The following is a 21816-nucleotide window of genomic DNA, read 5'->3' as shown; positions in this document are numbered from 1 at the left end:
CACCAGTGAGGCTAAAACCAATTTTGTTGTATACATGATGTACAATGACAATAAAGGCTATACTACTACCCACACTGTTATAAATGATAGTAAAACCACTGCTGTATATACAAGCCAAGATACTGCAATTGAGTTTGGACTGGACAAATGTGCTACCCTCACTATCAACAGGGGACAATAGTGTAAACTAAAGGAATCAGGATACCCTATGGAAGAGGCTGCTTCTGGTGGAAAGCTGACCCTTGCATTGGCTGAGCATTTCTTTCAGAAACTGCGGAAAAAACAGAAAGATAAGTTGGGTGCTGCTGGGTCCTGGAGCTGGTTTAGAAGCAGGCAGTGTCCTGACAGCTGCTACAGCTTCTTGTGCTCTAGTAGCCTCTGACTCAGCCTAGGCTCCCTTGGGTGGATAAATGGCTGGGTTGAGAGTAGACCCAAACACTGCAATGACTCAGCAGGATGTGATGGGGAGGAAATGGGGGAAGGGGTCACTACAGTCGGTTCATAAGGAGAATGACCATGTGGGGTCTGCAGCAGCTCTAACTTTGAAACCAGGTCATAGATAGTTTGGAGAGTGCATCTTAACTTCAAAAAGTCACTAAAACAACCAGACATAAGTTGAGGACTACCTGTACTGTAATAAATTCCAACTCTATTTGATGTCCTGAAGGCAGGACAAGAAGTAATGGATGAAAGATCATTAGATCCAACCCTAGAATTGAGAAATTTTCTGGCAGTGAGAACAATTAATCAGTTTAATGGCTTGCCTCGAGAACTTGTGGATGGCCCATCACTGGAGGCTTATGAGAAGAGATTGGAAATCATTTGTATGTAATGGTATAGGTCTCCGGTTTGAGCAGGGAGTTGGACTAAAAGACTTCCAGGGTCCCTTCCAGCTCTATTATTCTATGTGCTATCATGTAGCATACTTCCAAATAACTACTTATTAAAGAATTTAGGTTCATGGTGGATTAAAAATAATAAACAAAATAAAATAGGATTGCTGTGAATAGTTAACATCAACAGATCTGAATATTTGGCTTGAAAAATACTGCCTTGCAGAAAACTGATACCAGTGGAAAAAAGCTGGATAGAATGAGGGATTTCTTAGCAATTTTAGTCCTAAAACAGGACTTCCTAATAGGTGACACCATAAAATTAACTGTCCTAGATGCAAATGATGCCCCCCTAAATACACCCCAAATATCAGAAAACAAGCACATACATAAAACACAAAATGTAACTATTAGGCATGCTAAAAATCACTAAATAATCAACTCTCTAGCTTCTAGACAGTAGCTCACAATTACCACAAAGCTACAAATGTACAATATAAGGAATGACTATCCATTAATTCCAATATAATTTACAAGTGAAGCATCTAATCTTGCAGTCTGTCTGCTCTGTCCCATTTAGTTCTCTTAAAACTGACATTACAGCTTGATCTGGTTTGCAAAGAACACTATACAAGTAGTCATCAACATACAACCATTTGTTTAGAGATCATTCAAAATTATGACGTGTTGGAAAAAAAACCTGGTCCTTATAGCTGATCCTTGCATTATCACACAACCCATATATTCACAATTGCAATTCAGGTGCTTGACAACCATCTTGCATTTCCAAATAATTGCAGTGTCCTATGGTCACATGTTTGCAATTTGCAACTATTTTTGCTGGTCTCTGGCAAAACCCCCACATTTGGAAAAACTGGTTTGCACTTACTATGGATTTGTTTAATGACCACAGTGATTCACTTAATGGCTATGATAGAAATGGTTGTGAAATCAAGTCTGACTTGACTTACCATCCCAATGACCTACATTGGAAATTCTGGTCCCAATTGTGATTGTAAGCCAAGGACTATCTGTAATTTGAACCAAATATTAAATCAGAAATCCTACTAATATAGTTTTCTGAAATCTCAATATAAATCCAATAATGTATAATAATATAATATAATATATATAATATAATAATGTATCATGCATAGATAGTATTAATTCTGTAAGAGATACATTTATGCAGTCATTTACTACTTTGGAATGTTGAGCCTATTGAGGCTGTAAAATAGCATTATTTCAATTTTGCTTTGAAAAAATATAAAAATGGACATCAGTGTTTGCATCCTTAAATCCTCTGTATATTTTCTTAACGGGGTTGATATAGCAGCTAGGTGGCACCCTCCATTTCTTAACCATGTTAACTTCAACATGAAACCAGGAATTCATTCAGCTTGCCTGAATTACATTTCTTACACAAAGTGTTTATGTTGGCATCTGCCTTAGGATAAGGACCTTTTATTTAACCAGCTGTCATTTTTAAGGGATGCCATTTTATTTTTATGTTCTTTAAGTGTGACTAAAAATATCAATGCAGATTTTCCAATCCTTACTTTCATTTGTCCTCAGACTTTCTTATCTGAAGTATTCAACAGAGCTTTTAACACTCCAATGTGTCTTGACAACCATCTTGTATTAACGGCAAAGTAACTCACAAAAATGCTGCTTCCAATTTGGTTGAGCAGCATCTACTATTAATTCCTTAATAGTTCCTCATGGCAACAAAGCTTATTTGGACAAGGATAAAGTACGGGTTTACTGCCCATTGGTTAACTTTTGAAATACTCATTAGCGTATTCATGATCTTGATTAGTACTGATGATCTTAATTTCTTGATTAGGATACTGTTTTCTGCTTGATTGTTTGTCATTTACACATTAGTCAACAGAGATAATTAAAAAGCTAAGGAAACAAAAAGACCATCATTCTAGCTGCCCACTCCCAAATAAATAGGGATTAACACTAGACAATCGACGTGAAAATAATATCCAATTAAGGAACTCCTAAGGAAAAACTATATCCCCTCTAATAGTGGCAAGGTAAGCTACTAAATATATAAACAGGAAGCAAATCTCACAGTCATCAGGACTGATAATGTTACTAGTGGGGTAATCCAATGTCTACAACCAAACATCCAAGCTCAGAGAACACCAGGGGCTCCATAAAAACTTCTTTGGTCAAACTTCTTCTGACATCAGATTCATGCCTTGATAGATTTGACCTAATAATCTGATAATAGTTAAAGAATACAAAAGAATAGCCCTGACTATCTTTTCAAGTTCTCTAACCCTTAACTTATACATCTATTTCAATTCCCCTTTTAAATTCTTATTTAGTCTTAATGTCTATTTGAGCAGAGAGTTTTCACACTTACACACCCTTCGAAATTCTAGTAAATCACTTGAAAGAAAGATAGCAAAATCTCTGATGTTAGACATAGACCCTTGAATTCATCACTGCCAACTACAGAGGATGTTATCAAGTCATGAGTTGCAAGTGTGATTTCCATACATCTAGCTAATGCTTTTAAAAAAACTATCAGAAAAAGCAACTTAATTGCAACAACTTTTTAGTTTATTGTAATGTTTCATCTTTGAAACAAGCTGATGCTTGCTTTTAACGTACTTATTCTGAAGAACATATCAAAAATGAGCGTAGGATCTATTATAACAGCAGGACAAGCTGTTTGCTAAAGTGAAAGAGATTTATGAATTCTCTGTACCACCTTAATAATTTTTAATACTGCAGGCATCAACTGACAAAAATATGAATAAAAAACAAAGAGGGGGTGACAATTTCTACAATATTGTCACTACAATAATAATTCTCCTTGGATTTATTCACAAAAAGAAACAAGCACTGTCCATGTAATCCATAGGAGCCAGTCTTTAGACATTTCTGAAAGGCTGGGGGGGCGGGCAGCTTCACCTTTGGGAGAAGAATGTTCCAAAGGGTGGGGGCAACAGCAGAGAAGGCTCTTTTCCTGGATCCTACCAGTTTAATTAACAGAGTCTGCAACATAATCTTCAATTTCGTATTAGCAGAAAATGTCCTGTACTTCAGTGCTGTTCATTTTATTGTATGACTTCCCACATATAATAAATCAGCTTCCTTATATTCATTCAATTCTTTGTGACTTGCTGTAAAGTAAGAATCTGCCCTGGACACTGCTTATCTGATCACATTGATTACACTGATCACATTGCACTTCTCAAATTTTTCTCATTATCATCATCTTTGTACTTTCACTAAGAACTCTACCAAATATATTCCTAGGCTCTCTTAATGAACTAGTTGACAAGGAAGAGTAAAAGACATGTGAATGGTAAGCATTGCCTTTTCTTTTTCCTTAATTGGCATTATTGTTGTTGTTGTTTCTAGCTTTTTCTTTCCCCAGACATAAAGTAAAACAAAGAAAGAAAAACAATATGTGTACTTAAAATGACAATTTTTATAGCATCATCATGTTAAAATGGAGGATTAGGCCCAGTGGCTACACAAGTGAATGTAAGTTTTGTAGCCAATCTCTCTCTTTCTCTTTCTCTTTCCCTTTCCTCTTCCTTTGCAACTACTGCTCTTTGCAAGTGCAAAGGCCTCCAAGAAGTCTTCCATAGTGCAAAGAAAAATTGATTGGAATCAGGCAGAGGAATCTTGTTCCTAATAGAGGCCCTGTGGCACAAGATATTCTTGCCCAATTTCTGTTCTGTCCCCCCACCTCAGTCCGGGAGGCAAGAGAAATGACTCAATTAGCTGGCAATTGAGTCCACGGCAGCTATCAGCTCTGGCAGCAACCCAGAGAGCGTCTGCCAAGGTTTTTCTGTTATCTTTCTTGATGCCAGCGTGTCAACCAGGAAGTCAGGAATAAACAGCACTTCAGCTCAAGTTCTCTCTAGGTAGTTTGATTCGTTCGTCATGAAGCAGTATAGCAGCCCCTCCTGCTTTTATAACCTATGGGGTGTGGCTCCGTGACTCAGCACTTTCTAGGCCTGCCCCACCCCTGCTTCTGTTGTTCCTGCCTCTCTTGTCTACGAAACCTGGGATCTAACCAGGACTGATTGTCCTCAGCTGGGTCTGGAAGCGTTTCCTGGGCGAGGGGAGATACAGGAGACAGAGGCCTCGTCACCTCTTCCACCTGGCCTGCCTCTGGCTCCTGGAGCTGAGCCAGGGAAGCCGGCCCTGCAGAAGGAAGCCCTGACGGCCCTTCCCCCTCACTCTCTGAGTCACTCTCTGGCAGGAGGCCAGGCCTGGGGGTGGGGGGGCTGGAGCCACAACAATTTCAGATGTTCTGGATGGATCCTTAAAATTCTGGATAAGAGACTTTGGGCATCAGGAGGCAGTTGGAGGAGGAGGAGAAGGAGGAGAAAAGGAAGCCACCCACCCACCCCCAAATGACTCTGGATAGCTCACAACAATCAAATAAAGCAGTGGTGAAATCTGAACCGGTTTACTACCGGTTTGCTGGCTGCATAGGTTATATTCGGCCAAATAGTTTGTAAAAAAATGCTTTTAAAAGTAAAAAAAAGGCTGATGATTGTGCGGCTCAATGGTGATCGTCAGAGCCTCTTTTTTTTACCTTTTAAAAGCATTTTTTAAAAGAAGCGGCAAGCGGAGAAGTGGGTGTTAGTGTGTTTAGTGAAGGCTTCCACTTCCAGTGGTTTGACCAAGTATCATCTATGTATCTCTACCAGTGGGTTGGTGGAGTTTCTGTGAAGGAGTTTAGTGCTCTGGTTTCTACTTCTTCCATGTAGAGATTGACCACAATGGGGGACACCTGTGATCAAATATATTGTGGATATGATTGGCTGCAACCCACAAAGAAGAAAAAACTAGCACTTTCTCTGAAGTTAGTCGCATAATTATTGATCCCTGGAAAATAATTTCTTACCTGTTTTCCTAAGTGTATTTTCTTGAGACAGAGTTAGTCTTACAACTCCAACAGCTGTATCCCTGACTATCTGTTCTTCGCTCTGCAACAGCTGAATAACACATTTCCAAAGGAACAATGTGTCAGACAGACCTGAGTATTTGTAGAAAGATATGTTAGAGCTGGATTTAAATACATGTTTATAATGTAAACATAATTTTTAAAACCATTGCATATTAAAGGTAAACAGACAGGTTTTCAGAATATCATGTGTTATTTTCCCTTTTGATCCTAATGGCCATGCAGTCCAAGCTATACTTAACTGGTTAAAGGCAGGCTTCTATTAAATATATCCCAATACAGGTAATCCTTGAGTTATAATGGCAATTGGGACTGGGATTTCTATTGCAAAGCAATGGACTTGTAAATCATGATACCACAGGACTTCAACATTTACCAATGACAATCCTGGAAGTTTCTGTTGCTGTTGTAACCCTAGGACCATGAAAGTCATTAAACTGAAGAGGCAAGAGTCCCAGGAAAGGGGAACAGAGGAATAGGTTATGCTGCAGGCAGTCTGGCATGGACAGCATGTGAGTGTTGAGAAGTGTGGGTAAATTTGGGAATGATTGGTTACTGGGGTTCCTTAGGGAGAAAAAACAGCATAACTGGAGCGACTTGTAAGTAATGTCATAACCATGAGCCAGATGCTCATATGCCCAAATCACAATTACTTGAACATTGGGACACTTTGCTGATCACAACTTCACAGATGCAAATCCCCTTTCTTCAGTGCTTTATTTTTTAAGTTGCTGAATGAATTATTGTAAGTCAAGGTCTATCTGTATTGTAAAACAACATTACTCTAAATCTAAAGTATATGTGTAAATTTTGCCTGCATATTTATTTATTTATGACTCTATTTAATAAGAATATTTCATTCCTTCAGATCTAGGATGTCTTACAGTATTTTTATGTTCCCTTTATTTTTTTGAGCAGTGTATAAGGAGCGCACCGTAAAACATCAAGAATATCAACAATACATAAATTAATAAATAACATCAATAATCAAGAATAACATCATCTCAAACACCTCCTCTTCATCCATCCAGAATGATATTAGTAGCACCACCAATCAGCTCAGATACATGATTCCAAATGTCCTTTAGAAAGGTCTGTTTTTTTAAATTATTTCCTAAATATAAGTAAAGGCCCAGCTCTTCTGTATGGTGATAAGGCATACGTCAGAGTTCGAAGTAACACCCCCAACCAATGAAGACTCCAAGGCCAGCAGTTCCTCAAAGTTCCATTTTATTAGAGATGTCATATTGACACATCTGGAAAAACCCAAATATGAAAGCTCCCAGGTTTTCCCCACCCAAAGGAAAGTCAAAGTCCTTTTCCCTGCACCCACATGTCCATCACTTGGTCCAATCAATCCACTGTCCCAACTGGAGATGCCTCCTAGTCACGCCACTCCAGGTGCAGGCTGAATGTCCTTGACTCTCAGAGAAAAGAATGTTGTTATGGCTAAATACTTCTATCAACTCCATGCAACCCCCCTCCCCAGTTTCCTAAGTGTGGCAGCCCTGAAGATCCAAAAGAAAAGATGGCCTCCAGGGCTGACAGCATTCCTGAAGGATGGAGCTCCTGCAGAAAATATCCGCCTATGAATCTCCTCCCATTGCACCTCATATGGAATGGGAACCCTTGGCAAACAAATCTTGGGCAAACTACCTGGAGTAACCAGTTGCACAAAAAATTACCCCAAATCATGAAGAATTCTAAAAGTGATTACCACAACCTTAAATAATACAGAAGCAGCTTAACCAAGAAGTAAGCACAAACTATAAGACTTGACTGTACAAATTTCAGTGTGTTTTATTGTTATGTTGTATTTAATGAGAGTGAAAAATAAATAAAATAAATAACTTTTGCTTATTTGGTTTGCCTAGTTACTTACCCAAGGGAAGCTTCTGATCAGTCAGGAAAAATGGTGTAATGCTCACAAGAATCTCCGCAGCAGCCAAACTCCGATCTGTTTGTTGTTCATCTTCACAGCAATAACTAACTAATTCAAGCCATTGTTTTGTCTCTGACTCCAAGTCCTACAAAACAATTGGTACTGCCATTAAAACTACTGCAATAGTCATTAATATTCTGCAAAATCAGAACTTTGTGCACTGGACAATTTCTAACACCCAAATTAATGGTTTTATAAATTAACTAAGAGCCAGCTGATGTATTGATTAAAGATCCTGGACTAGAAAGCATAAAACCATGAGTTCTTGGTTCACCTTAACAACCAGCAGAATGATTTAAGGCCGGTCACTATTTCTCAACCCTAAGAAAAAGGCAATGGCAAACCATTTCTAAAATCCTTGCCAAGAAAACCGTAGTCTCTAGAAATCATTACTGACTCAAAAGCAATAGTTTTTTTTTAAAAAAATGCTAAGAGTTTACAACATTTATATTATATACAAGAAAAAATGGAAGATTATTTCAATGTATGATTACTGTATACACAGTGATGGAAAGATTCAACAGTACTTACTAAGCAGAAATGAATAGGTAAAGTTGACAGATGGTGCTGAAATAGATAAATTGACTTCTTTGATTAGAGAAAAGACTACGTTATCTGATGACTGGAAACCTCTTGTAGACTTTTTGTGCAAAAATGAAAAAAATGAATTTGTGATTTATAGTTTTGATGATTAGATATTATACACAAAAAGTATAATCTGATGTGACTTTAGAATGAGTTTAAAATATATATCTTCTTATAACTGTTCTGAAGAATATTAATAAAAAATATTAAAGGCCACTTCTTATATCTTTTTTCTTCCTTTTCTATTTTTCTTCAACTCTTTGTTTTCTTGCAATTTTTGCTTTTTATTGCTTTTTTCATTTTCCTTACTTTATATTAATTAATTTATTTATTTATTTATTTATTTATTTTGTCACAACATCATACAAAAAGATTATATAGTATATACACATATAAACATATATAGGAAGAAGAAAAGAAAAACAATAGGACAGGAACGGTAGGCACGTTTGTGCGCTTATGCACGCCCCTTATGGTCCTCTTAGGAATGGGGTGAGGTCAATAGTAGAAAGTTTTTGGTTAAAGCTATTAGGATTATGGGAAGAGACCACAGAGTCAGGTAAAGTATTCCAAGCACTGATGATTCTGTTGCAGAAGTCATATTTTCTGCAATCTAGATTAAAGCGGTTTACATTAAGTTTAAATCTATTGGTTGCCCTTGTATTATTGCAATTAAAGCTGAAGTAGTCTTTGACAGGAAGGACATTACAATAGATGATTCTGTGAGTTAAACTTAGGTCTTGTCGAAGGCGACGGAGTTCCAAGTTTTCTAAGCCTAGGATTTCAAGTCTGGTGGGATAAGGTATTTTGTTGTTTTCAGAGGAATGGAGAACTCTTCTTGTAAAATATTTCTGGACACGTTCAATTGTATTGATGTCAGAGATGTGGTGAGGGTTCCAAACAGGTGAGCTGTATTCTAGAATTGGTCTAGCAAATGTTTTATATGCTCTGGTTAGTAGTGTGGTGTTTTGGAAAAGAAGCTACGCAAAATTAGGTTTACAACTCTTAGAGCTTTTTGCTATGTAGTTGCAGTGGGCTTTGGCACTTAGATCATTTGACATGAAAACTCCAAGGTCTTTAACGGGATGGGGTCGTCTGTAAGGTAATGTCCATCTAGTATGTACTTAGTTTTAGAGTTCTTTTTCCTATATGTAAGACTGAGCATTTGCTGGTTGAAATTTGGAGCTGCCAATTTTAGACCAAGCGGTTAGATGGTCAAGGTCGTTTTGAATGATAGAAGTGTTGTCTGTGGTGTTAAATAGTTTGACATCGTCAGCAAAGAGAACACAATTACTTGAGATATGGTCACAAAGATCATTAATGTATAGAATAAAGAGTGTTGGTCCAAGGACGCTGCCTTGAGGAACGCCACTCTTGACAGGAACAGGATTTGATAAAGCATTGCCAATTTTGACCACTTGTTGTCTGTTAGACAGAAAAGCAGATATCCATTTGTGGAGGGGTCCTGAGATGCCATAGGATGTTAGTTTAAGGAGAAGTTTATCGTGTACTACTGAGTCAAAAGCTTTGCAGAAGTCTATGTAGATTGCATCTATTGATTTGCCTTGATCTAGATTTGAAGTCCATATGTTTTTGCAGTGGAGAAGTTGTAAGTTACATGATAACTTTTTCCTGAAACCAAATTGTTTGTTGGAGAGTAGGTTGTTAGTTTCTAAGTGTGAGGTAATGGATTGGTTGATGATAGATTCCATGACTTTGCAGGTGACGCAGCAAAGGGAGATCGGTCTGTAGTTTTCGACTAAGCTGGGGTCTCCTTTTTTGAAGATGGGGATGACTGTGGCTAGTGACCAAAGTTTGGGAAGAGAACTGGTAGTGAAAGCTTTATCAAAGATAATACTTAGGGGTTCAGCTATATTAATGGAAAGTTTTTAAGAAATATGCACATAGTCCATCGGGTCCAATAGAAAGCGATGGTTTTAAGTTGTGAAGAGCTTTACCAACGTTGTCTTCTGTGAAATCTATATGAGTTAAATCATCATAGTCATTGCTGGTTCGTTTGTGGAATGTTGGATATGTGTTATCGGAGTTAACAAAAACTGAGCCAAAGAAAATGTTGAAGAGGTTTGCTTTGACTGTTTCGTCATTGCATTCTTTGTTGTTAGAATCTTTTAGTGGTGGGATGGATCTTGAATCTTTAAGTTTATTGTTGACAAAATTATAAAAGGCACGATTGGAATTTGTGCGTAGAAGGTTTTCTTCTTGCTTGGTGTGGTAATTTGTGCATTCAGTTTTTATTTGGTTGCATATGTTTCTGTAGCGGTTTCTGAAGTTTGTAACATAGCCTTTTTTGTTTCTTTTCCAGAGGGATTTTTTTTTTTGATTGAAGCTTTTTTATTGATATGGGTAGTTTGTTTTTCTTGGACATGGTAGTCATTCGTGGTACATATAATTTAATGACTCTATTGATTTCAAGTAGGAAGACTCTATAGAGGTCATCAGCGGTTATGCAGGTTGCAAACAGATTTTGCCAGTTCAGAAATGAAAGATCGTTGTTTATAAGGTTGTAATTGGCTTTCTTGAAGTTGTAGTTGGGAGTTCTGTTGTTATGTGTTGGTTTCTATCTTCTTGTTTAAAAGTATCAATAAATATAAATATACTAGGGCCTGGTGGGTTTGGGGAAGGGTTGCTAGTACTTTGAACACTGACTAAACATGGAGCTGTCCTTGAAGAGTATGCAGAAGCTTTAACTGGTTCAAAATGTAGCTGTGTGGGCAGTTAATTATGCCTGTTCTGCAGTCTGTGTGTATTGCGCTTTTGATCTGTTAGCTGCATTGGCTGCTAGTTTGCTTCCAGGTTCAGTTTAAGATGCTATAATAAAGCATAACTATAACTATAGTGCTAACTATAAAGCACTATAAGGTAGTGGTGAAATCTGAACCAGTTTACTACTGGTCCGCTAGCTGCGCACCATGCACCAAATGCAAGGTATGCATGTGCATGCGCAGTGCACGCCAAAAGGAGGCATCGGGTAAATAAAACAATGTGCAGAGGGGGTGATGAGCTGTGGCACGCGATCTTTTTTTTACTTTAAAAGCATTTTTTTTGCAACCTATCCGGTTGTAAAAAAAAATGCTTTTAAAAGTAAAAAAAAGGTTCTGACGATCTTGCAGCTCAGCTGGGATCGTCAGAGCCTGTTTTTTTACCTTTTAAAAGCATTTTTTAAAAGAAGCGGCAAGCGGGGAAGTGGGCGGCAAGCGGGGAAGCGGCAAGCGGGGAACTGGTTTTTGCTACCAGTTCTCCGAACCACCCACCACCATTGCTACCAGATAGGCCGATCCAGTCCAAACCAGGAGCATTTCACCCCTGCTATAAGGAGCAGGTTACTTGAGGGATTGCCTCTCCTCCATTACATCTAATCATCCCATCAGGGCTGGCTGGAGGGGCATGTTGCAGATCCTGCCAGTCAGGAAATTTCATCTGGCAGGAGCCAGAAAGAAAGCCTTTTGTGCTGGAAAATCATCTCTCCCACACCAATACACCCCCCCCCACAATTCTCCACCAAGGGATCAGATTGACTCTGTCCTTCCTGACTTTTTGCAAGGCCCTGAAGACATGATTTTTCTAACAAGTACAGGGGAATGTGGTGGAACTGGTGCAATAATTGAACTGATTCTTTTGGTGAATGAGGTTAGCCTAGCTACCAGTTGTATGTATTTATGATTTTTGATATACTTTTATATATTTTTGTTTTAAAAGTTATTTAATTCAAAGCATTTATATAACTTCCTCTGTGTAACTAATAAAAATATTGTGTTTTATATAAATAACCAATAATGAATATTCAGCCTTTCCAATTATTATTTTTATATTATATTAATAATATTATAATAATTATTAGATTAAAAAAAGGATTCTGTGGACACTAAAATCACTTTAGTGTCCATAAAAAATTAAATTAAATCATATCAGTAATGAAAAATTAAATTGTAAAAGATAAAAGCAAGACAAACTATTTTCTAAAGTTTTGTGAAAATTTACATTAGAATAATCCAGAAACCTTCATCGATGTATTGTTTCTCTGTGTTAGGATTGAATTCCTAATGTCAGGCTGTTTATACATGAATCAAGTAACTTGCATGCTTCAAAAAAACAAATATAATGTTTAAAGTTTCTACAAAAGGTAATTTTGTACTTATTATGACTGTTTTTTAATCATAGTAAAACCGAACAAACATTTGCTAAATAATTTTCCTTACCTCTTGCCAGTTTTGTATAAGATGTACGAGCAACTCTGAGGCAAATTTAAGGGATATGCTTTGAATTTCAATGCTGTAAAAATAAATGTTAAAAGATACACCAGATTAAATCTTTAATAAGAACAGTGTCACAATCAACAGCCAATCTGGCTAAAATACAGTAGTTCTTGCTAATTTGCTTTAAAAGCCTTATCTATTAAATATCTCTAAATATTTAAACACCGCCCCCCCTGCCCCCCCCAAAAGGCCATAAAATCAGATGCGGCTGCATGATATCTTACTTAAAAATTGGGATAGTTTACAGCGTAATTCCAGTCTCAATCATCATTTTTAGTGGAGAACTATCTGTATAAGATTACATTAAGATTTTGAAATAGTTTTCTCTTTCTATATCAAAGTTCATTTTCATTAGGCAGTCTGCAACCAGTAAATATAGATTAACCAAACACAAAAAGACAAGACAGTATACCTGCCAGAAGTATTTGCAATATTCATAAGCCAATGCAAGAACTCTCTTGGATTCATCTTTATAGCATCTTCCGTCTTGGCAAGCACATTTCTGAGGTCCATTTTATACAGAGCCTCTAATATCTGTTACAGGGAAAAAAAAATTAGCTACAGGAAGTACTGTCTGAGCCTAATTGGAATATATAACTGGAATTTAATTTGAGGGAGAGAAAAAGAAAATGGCTTATTATGCTCATTAAAAAACACTCCCCTTTACGACCCTGTAGTCCCTATTAAGGCATAGACCAACACAAAATTTAATTTAATTTTAAATTCTTATTTTATTATATGTAACTTATTTGCACTAAAGAAAAAAAAAATAGGATGTCACCTTGCAAAAACATTCAGGATGCTTTTCCTTAACAGCTATCTTAATAAGTGTGTCCTCCAAGCCAGACAGTAGATTCAACAGAACATTTCCTTTTTCTTCCATCACAGGTTTTGCATTCACTTGATTCAACCATAGCAGGATTGTTTCTAAGACTAATAAACGTACTTCACAAAAGTCTGAATGTAGCAAGTATTCAACTGATAAACCTGGTTTCATTGTATTATTTTTAATAGGTAAATTCCTGTTTGCAAATCTAGGTTCTGCCATCACTGAACACATAGAGGTGAAGAGTCTGGTGATGCTCTGGAGAAACTGAGCAAGTCCTGGGGCTGTAGGAGAAGGCTTGATACCCGTTGCTAGTTCAGACTCCAAGATAATAGTGCTAATTTCTCCCCAAAATGTGTTCATATCTGTTTCTGAAATGAAATGAGATAGGGTGGTAGAATGAGAAAGGATACAGGAAGGGAAGTAATTACATAGAATAAATTTAGCCAACGAAATGATTGCGAGCCTTAGTTGGTATTCATTGTTCCCATCAGAATGCAGCACTTTTGTAAGGAAAGGAAATGGTTAGCATAGTCTGCTTACAGGGCTGCTATATCTTTTTTTTTTTTGGAGAATTTTTTTTTATTTTTTAAACACAAACAACAACATATAATGTATCTTTTCTGAAAAAAATATCAGCCAGGTACATGTTTACATCCAGTTCAGTTTTTTCCAACATCTCTTACATGCTTTTATCAATATATTTTCCTTCCCCCTTTTTTTATTTCCCTATTTGCATTTCTCTTAAAAATTCTAACCCTCCATTTTAATCTTTAGCCAAATCTATCCCTTTCCCCCCTTTTTCTTTTCCCATTAATATTAAAACCCTATATTCCCATTTGCTAATTTCTTTCTTTTCAATCTCCATAGCATCAGCATCATTCATCTCTTTACATTTCAATGACAGTTTTAAAATTGTTATTCATAATGTTATAAAGAAAATAAAAAACAAGCAGGCATTTCCATCATTTCAAAGAATCCAATATTTATATATTCCCATCTCATTAGTATTTCAACCTTTAATTTATTTTAATTCCCTTCTCTTTTTTCTTAAAATTCCTTGCTCTCTTTTCTTGTTATATATTTCTATCCAATCTCCTTTTTTCCTCTTCACCCATTTTTTGTTTCTCTAATTAGTCCCTATGTAGTCCTGTGACTTTGTATTTTTTCTCTTCCCTTCTTTCTTCCCTTGCTCTTTCCTTCCTACAAGAAAAGTTGTAAAATAGGACAAAATTCACAACATTACATAATCACTTAATAGTTCATCGTCAGTATTTTTTCTTCCTCTTCCAATGCTCTTCCTTTCTTGCTTCATGGATTCTTTGTTTACTGTCAGTTCCAGAGCAGCTCTTGTTTCTTCTGGATCCTGTTTTCCATACGGTCTTGTGATTATTTCTTTTATTTCTTGCTTAAAAGTCATATGCATCTTTTTCATCATTTCAATTATTCCCTGTGCCATTTTTTTGGAGTTGCAGTTCTTATTATCAAAGTTTATTGACAAAGTCCTCCTTTTTCGGTTCTCACCAGCCTTATCACTACCGTAGAAAAGTTTTCCACAATAAATGTTACTCCATGTAATTTTCTCTTCCACCTGAGGGTGTCACTTTCCAATCCACAGTTCTAATCCACAATTAGCGAAGGTATCCATTTTGTTTCCTTTACTTAGAGCCGCACCTTGTTTTGCTTTAACTTTTTATTTTTCCAATTAGTCCCATTTAAAATCCGTATCCCAATTTACTTAGTTCAAATTCATTGAGGAAAAAGAAAATCAGAGATATTCCACCACATTGTGGTTTTAAATCCTCTGTTTTTTCCTTTTTTCCTTTTGTAGTCTGTGACCAATTTTAAGTTTCCAAATTTTCCAAATTTTCCAGCTTTGATTAGGGGTTCCCTTATTTTTTCTTTTTTGTTTGAGGGGTCTCTACTTCAATTTTAAAAGTCAAATTTCTCTTTGGGTACTGCTTCCATTTCTTTTGTTTTGCTATGTTTACAGTCCTTCTTAATTTAGCCGCTGTTCCACTGCCAAATTTTTTTTTTTTTTTGCAAATGTCAAGTTTACAGTTTTATTAAATAAACCACATATATATTGCAAAAGTTAATATTGTAGGGAGAGGGAGAAAATAAATCAGAAAAGAAAATGAGCATATATATTGTGAAACATAATTATTTAAAGCATAAAATTTAAATTCACATAAACAGTATATTTTTTTTTCAAAAGAAAATCCATTGTGGTTGCATAAGAATGCTAGTGATTTTTGTTATTAAGAACTATTATTCTTAATTTAGCATTCTAGAGTACTTGGAAGAAGCTTTGATACTAAATGAAGATATTTGTGCCTCGTTATTTTTAGCTGTGGTAAATGAAACATTTTCCGTGGAAAAAAAATACTTTGATCTGAAACACAGATAAATTTTGAAATTAAAAACAATCAAGCCATTTAGTATAAGTATCACTCTAGACAGATGAACTATTTTTCATATCCACTACAACAGCACTTCTGATGGGATTACGATATTTCTAGCAAGCAAATCACAACATGGAAACCAGCAAAAGTATCCAGTAATATATGCTTACTAATATATGCTGATATGTTCTCAACCTCTTATAACTTGAGCTCCACCAATTACTTTCCAAGAACCTGGGTCGTACCTTGGAAAATGGTTCTTTCTCTCTCTCTCTCTCTCTCTCACACACACACACACACACACACACCAATAAAGGAGAATATTTCTCACACACACACTCACAAATAAAGAAGAATATTTTTAACTCAGGGTTGAAATGAGGGGTCCTTAGTGCTCTCTAAGCTTGGTTGTTTTCTTGCGGACATTTCATTACCCAAACTAGGTAACCAGTAAACAGTATCTGCTTACCTGTCCGAAAAAATCTGCCCAACTAATACCAGAGAATAGTAGCTAATATAAAATAGTATTTTATGTTGGTTCCTAAGCCCAAATCTCTTAGAGGTTGCTAGACTATACTATGAGACCCTCTGAACAATGTAATAGGAAACCAAGGAAAAAATAAAGTTCTGATTAAAGATTTAAGAAGCCCTTTCTAATTACAAATCACTAAAAAATTCTGAATTTTAAGACTCATGATATAACAATTGGTTCATTTACACCTAAACTTCCAACTGTGCATAAATTAAGAATCAAATGCTGACATTCACTGGAAATTATCACCACCCCTTAAACATGCAAGTTGCCAAAATGAATAACATATAGTCCTAAATAGGCCAATTATGTCCAAAGTACTTGCAATATAAAAACGCCTTGCTAGTAGTAGCAGCAAAATGTATCAACATCCCTGAAGCACTATTAAAATGGGCAGAAAACTTTGAACCTGATAGAACCACTGACTATTCTTAGAGACAAGATACAATAAATCAGAAGAAGCTGAGCAGTGCCACAGTATTTGCTGTATTTTCACATAGAAATGAAGTTATAAATAGATGAACTATATACTACTGTCATCCTTTCTTTTAGTGGCCAAGAGTATGTGGGCTCTTTAATAAAATATTCTCCATATCTTTTTCCACATCTTTTCTTTGGTGCCAAAAGGCTAGAGGGATTTAAAAGCATGACATCAGACAACACGAAACTCCCATTAAAGAAGGAGCTGCAAGACATTCAATTTCCTTTAAAAAGGATCCAAGCTAAAGAAATTCCAGACATTGAAAGATGGCAAACAAGATTAGAGTTTAGGTACTACCTCCTCAGCTAATGGGACAAATATATAATTTTCATAGTTCAGAACTGCTGAGATGAGAAATGTATGGGGACATCTGTCTACCACAACTCCTCCTATCTCATCTTCCTCCTTTCCTATTTTTCAAAGCTATCTAAAAGCCAAACTATATGGAATGTATTAAAGTCTATAAGTACCGTAACTTTTCCTCAGAGGTAAAAAGGACACTAGTTCCAAACTAATTTGGGACAACCACTTATCCATAGTTTTCTAAAAACTATTTCTCCGTCTTTGTTCTTATTAGTACGATTTGGGAAAATATGGCAACTCATTTCTCTTCTAGTGGGTCTAAACTTCTTTGGAAAAGGAGCATTTTGATCTCAGAAAAAAGGCATAGGTGCTTTGTTTAACAACTTCCTGCCACACTATTATTTCAGCTTAAGTTACATTCACTTTGCAATTCCTTTTAAACTTTGAAAGAAAAGAGACCCAAACTTCGGAATTTGATTCCTGTTCAAGTACTAAAACAGTATTATACATTTAGATAGTTTTTGAGAAACAACAGAAGTGTGCAGTTGTATACAAAGGTTCTTTGTAAATAGGATACAGAAAAGGATTGCACAAGGTGGAGCTCAGAAAATAAAGCTTTACAATAAGCTTTAGATATGAGAAACATTTGAATGCATTAACTTTGCTCTTCTAATCAAAGATCTTTTTTTTAAAAAAAAACTAGATATTTAGAGTAGATCTGTATTCCATAATTTTGTAAAATTTAATCACAGGTCACATAATATAAGCTACAATGTCAATATTTTTATAATCTTTTTAGGCAACTTTTAAATTTATTTTAGTAAAAGAAGTTACATATTTCATTCTACTAACTGTAATATTTATTTAAGTCACATAGTTACAATTAAAGATTTTTACACCAGCTGTTTTAATTATTTTTGTAGATATTTTGATTCAACTATATTTACAATGGCTTCCTTTTATAGCAAATAATACAAATATATTATTAAAATGATCTACAAGTCAGACTGATGCATCTTTTGAACTTTCAGCTGATTGTTTCTTTGTTCACTCTCATGTTCAACCAAGGGGCCTAAAATAGGGTCTCCAATTCCCAGTCCATGGACTGGCACCGGTCAGCAGCATGCCAGAAACTGGGCCACGCAAAGAAGCAAAGCCCCATCCGTGGATGCAAACAGCACATGAAACCCCCCACCTCTGGTCGGCAGAAAAACCTCTCTCCATGGAACTGGTCCCTGATACCCAAAAGGTTGGAGGCCGCTGGCCTAAAACGTATTTGGGGTTAAGATAAAAATATTTATTATGCTTCACAGAAAACGACATTAAAAGCTATGCATTTTAATTGAAGTATATACACACACACATAGGGACGCGGTAGCTCAGGGGTTAGGATGCTGAGCTTGTCGATCAAAAGGTCGGCAGTTCAGCGGTTCAAATCGCTAGTGCTGCCGTGTAACGGGGTGAGCTCCTGTTACTTGTCCCAGCTTCTGCCAACCTAGCAGTTCGAAAGCACGTAAAAAATGCAAGTAGAAAAAATAGGGACCACCTGTTCTGTCCCCCCCTACCTCCCCTAAGAAAGCACGCCACCCGAGGGCCATCTGCCAGCAATTTATTTACACTTGGCTGGGTTTTCTTTGGTAGTGAAAAGTTCTGGCAACGTTTCTTCACGTGCCTGCCAAGTCTCTATCAAGTAGCAGCGTGCTGACAGACCATTGCCCTGGCAACCAGGAGTCTGCAGGATGATCAAACAGTTACTCACAAAGAAATCCCAACTTTCAATCCAAAAGCTGTCAGTAGCTCATACGAAGCAGTCCAAGAGCTAGTAGCTTGTAGCTTTATCCGACACAAGGGCCTAGGGAGCAATTCCACCTGCTTTTATCCCCTGTGGGGTGTGGCTCCGTGACTCAGCACTCCCTGGGCCTGCCACACCTCTTCCTCTGCTGCGCGCGCTTATCTCAGTGTCGTTGTCTCGGATCGAGCCAAGATTGATCCTCAGCAGCTGGCACTTGGGGCGTTGCCAGGGAGGAGGAGGATGGTTTGGGGGAAAGAGGCCTTGTCAGCTCCTCCTCCTGGCCTGCAGCTGGAACTTGGGGCGGTGCCAGCGAGGAGGGTCCTGGCGAGGGAGGCCCTGCTGGCTCCCCTCCCTCACTCTCCAAGTCACTCTCCTCCATGAGGGCAGGCTCAGGGGCCGGCTCGGGGGCTGGAGCCACATCACCTTTGGTGGGAAGGTAACAGCGTTCCGTGTGCCTTTGGCATTGAGTCATGCCGGCCACATGACCACGGAGATGTCTTCAGACAGTGCTGGCTCTTCGGCTTTGAAACGGAGATGAGCACCGCCCCCTAGAGTCGGCAATGACTAGCACATATATGCGAGGGGAACCTTTACCTTTACCTTTTACACACACACATACATATATAGTCATTATGTGTATGTATATACACCCTGAGGGCCTCCAAGGGAAGGGCCTTCTCCGTGGGGGCTCCTGCCCTTTGGAATGAGTTACCTCAGGGTTGCGTCAACTCCCCGACCTCCGGACTTTTAAACGTGAGCTCAAGACTTTTTAATTCCATCGTGCGGGGCTAGCCTGATGAAATTTTTAAATGTGGGGGTTTTATGATGGTTTTATCCTAGTTTTAATTTCTATTGGCCATTTTATAATCAGTTTTTTAATATGTTTTTAATTTTTGTTTATGTTTATGCTGTTTTATTTGGCTGTAAACCGCCCTGAGTCCTTCGGGAGAAGGGCGGTATTAAAATTTGAATAAATAAATAAATAAATAAATATACACACACACACGCGCGCGCACACACATATATATACTTTCATTAAAATACATAGCTCAAATATTACAATAAATATACACATATTCCTGCATATGTATATGTATATATAGGTACTCTACTTACAATAGTTCATTTAGTGATTGTTCAAAGTTACAACAATGTTACCACTGAAAAAAGTGAGTTATGACCCTTTTTCACACTTAAAACTGTTGCAGCATCTCCATGGCCACATGATCACAATGCAGAAGCTTGGCAACTGACTCAAGTGTCCCGAGGTCATGTGATCACCTTTTCTGTACTTCTGATAAGCAAAGTCAACGGGGAAGCCAGATTCACTTAACAACTACCGGTATGTTACTAACCTAACAACTGCAGTGATTCGTTTAATTATGGCAAGAAAAGTTGTAAAATAGGACAAAATTCACTTAACAAATGTCTCACTTAGCAACAGAAATTTTGGGCTCAATTGTGGTCGTAAGTTGAGGATTACCTGTAGATGTGTTTATTTCTAAAAGGATTATAGGCTGTGACTTTACATAATCACTTCTGCACGCTATTTATGGACATCATGCTTGCTACTAGGATACTGATGAAGACAATGCATCTGGAAACATTTGAAAATTGAGTATTTCAAAAGACAGTATAGGGGATTTGGTTGGCTGGCTAATAAATGCAGTTAAACACACACATACAGATAATGTAGATAGGTTTAACCCACTGAATATTGCTAAATATTATTTACTATTCATTATTTAAAAATGACCATTCTTTATTGGCTAAAAACTGAAAATCACAGGACAATCATATAACTCTTATTCCATTCCACAAGAATCTTTGGGCTATTTTAACATTTCTGTTGTTTTGTCTTATTCAGTCTTCCTTGATCTAGAGATTATGACTGAGGGGTGAAATTTAGTAAATGCAGTCTTTTCTATTACCTTCACAGTTATCTACAGTGGAAAAATAATTCTGCTATCCCACTTAAGAGATATTTGGTGTAAAAGTCAAATTCAGAGCATGGCAGAGGAGGAACAGCACACTGAACCTAGCATTTTGATAGCGGTTATCCCCTAACACGCCACACCCCCCCCACCGAGACAATGTTTAATGCTATATAAACAAGGGAAGGGAATACATTTTAAAATCCTGCTCTGGTTCTCATAACACACACTGAAGTATATTTTTTAAAATTACTAAAATGTATTAGGCATTACATTAACAGAAAAAATATACAAATGATGCTCCTTGTATTGACATAATTAAAGTAATGTCCAATTAGAGGTATCACGTTGGCTGGGACCATTTTGATGGAACTGCTGTCTACCATTACCCAAACTGTCTCCATAGCTACCCCCAGCTGCATCTTAAGGAAATATGAGCCAGCGAGTTCTCCTTCATCACTTCAACTGGGCACACTGCCATCTGTTAATGGATACATTATTAAGTAGATAGTCTAATAGTATAATACTGCTTCAGGTTTTATGTAATAATAATTATCTCCGGATTTCTTGAGTAGCATTTATTTCTAAAAGGGTTATAAACTGTGCCTTTCCATAACCACCTGGGCGCACTATTTATGGACAACATACTTGCCACTGGGAATTGCAATATAGTTATAATCACAAGATTCCAAACTGGCTTAAATTTAATCATGCGACAAATTTTTTTAGTACTGATCTAACATTGTAAATAAATTTGCTTTGTTAGAACTTAAAAGTAAAATATTCAGCAACAGCCAATGATAGAAAGATACAAAAGCAAGGGAGTCATATTCTGGAAAAAGTAATATGGTAGCTTGTGGGTGAACATTTGTAACTAATTAAAAATTGTCCATGTTTAATCAGCTATAGAACTGCTATGCTGTATTTCATTTTGTGCTGATTAAGCTAATTCGAGTAA

At 37.0% G+C, this 21816-nt stretch overlaps 1 protein-coding gene and 1 long non-coding RNA gene across 7 annotated transcripts in view; one reads left to right on the top strand and one right to left on the bottom strand.

Moving 5' to 3' along the window:
• The window catches only part of THADA (THADA armadillo repeat containing), a 121335-nt gene that overhangs the window by 9336 nt on the left and 90183 nt on the right, over positions 1-21816 (bottom strand). For 4 of the 6 annotated variants that reach the window (XM_058165233.1, XM_058165230.1, XM_058165231.1 and 1 more), the window contains 5 exons: positions 13367-13782; positions 12998-13119; positions 12529-12601; positions 7667-7811; positions 5725-5856 (listed from right to left, as the gene is read on the bottom strand). In XM_058165233.1, the coding sequence (XP_058021216.1) occupies positions 5725-5856; positions 7667-7811; positions 12529-12601; positions 12998-13119; positions 13367-13782 (888 nt within the window). Of the gene's footprint in view, positions 1-5724; positions 5857-7666; positions 7812-12528; positions 12602-12997; positions 13120-13366; positions 13783-21816 lie in introns of those variants that run through there. The other 2 variants (XM_058165232.1, XM_058165235.1) reach the window with 2 other exon arrangements.
• LOC131189230 (uncharacterized) overlaps positions 1-21816 on the top strand; it is a 79168-nt gene that overhangs the window by 12870 nt on the left and 44482 nt on the right. The window lies entirely within an intron of this gene.

This window comes from Ahaetulla prasina, chromosome 1 (assembly GCF_028640845.1).
Source record: "Ahaetulla prasina isolate Xishuangbanna chromosome 1, ASM2864084v1, whole genome shotgun sequence".
Classification (NCBI taxonomy): domain Eukaryota; kingdom Metazoa; phylum Chordata; class Lepidosauria; order Squamata; family Colubridae; genus Ahaetulla; species Ahaetulla prasina.
This window is presented reverse-complemented; position numbering and strand designations above follow the sequence as displayed.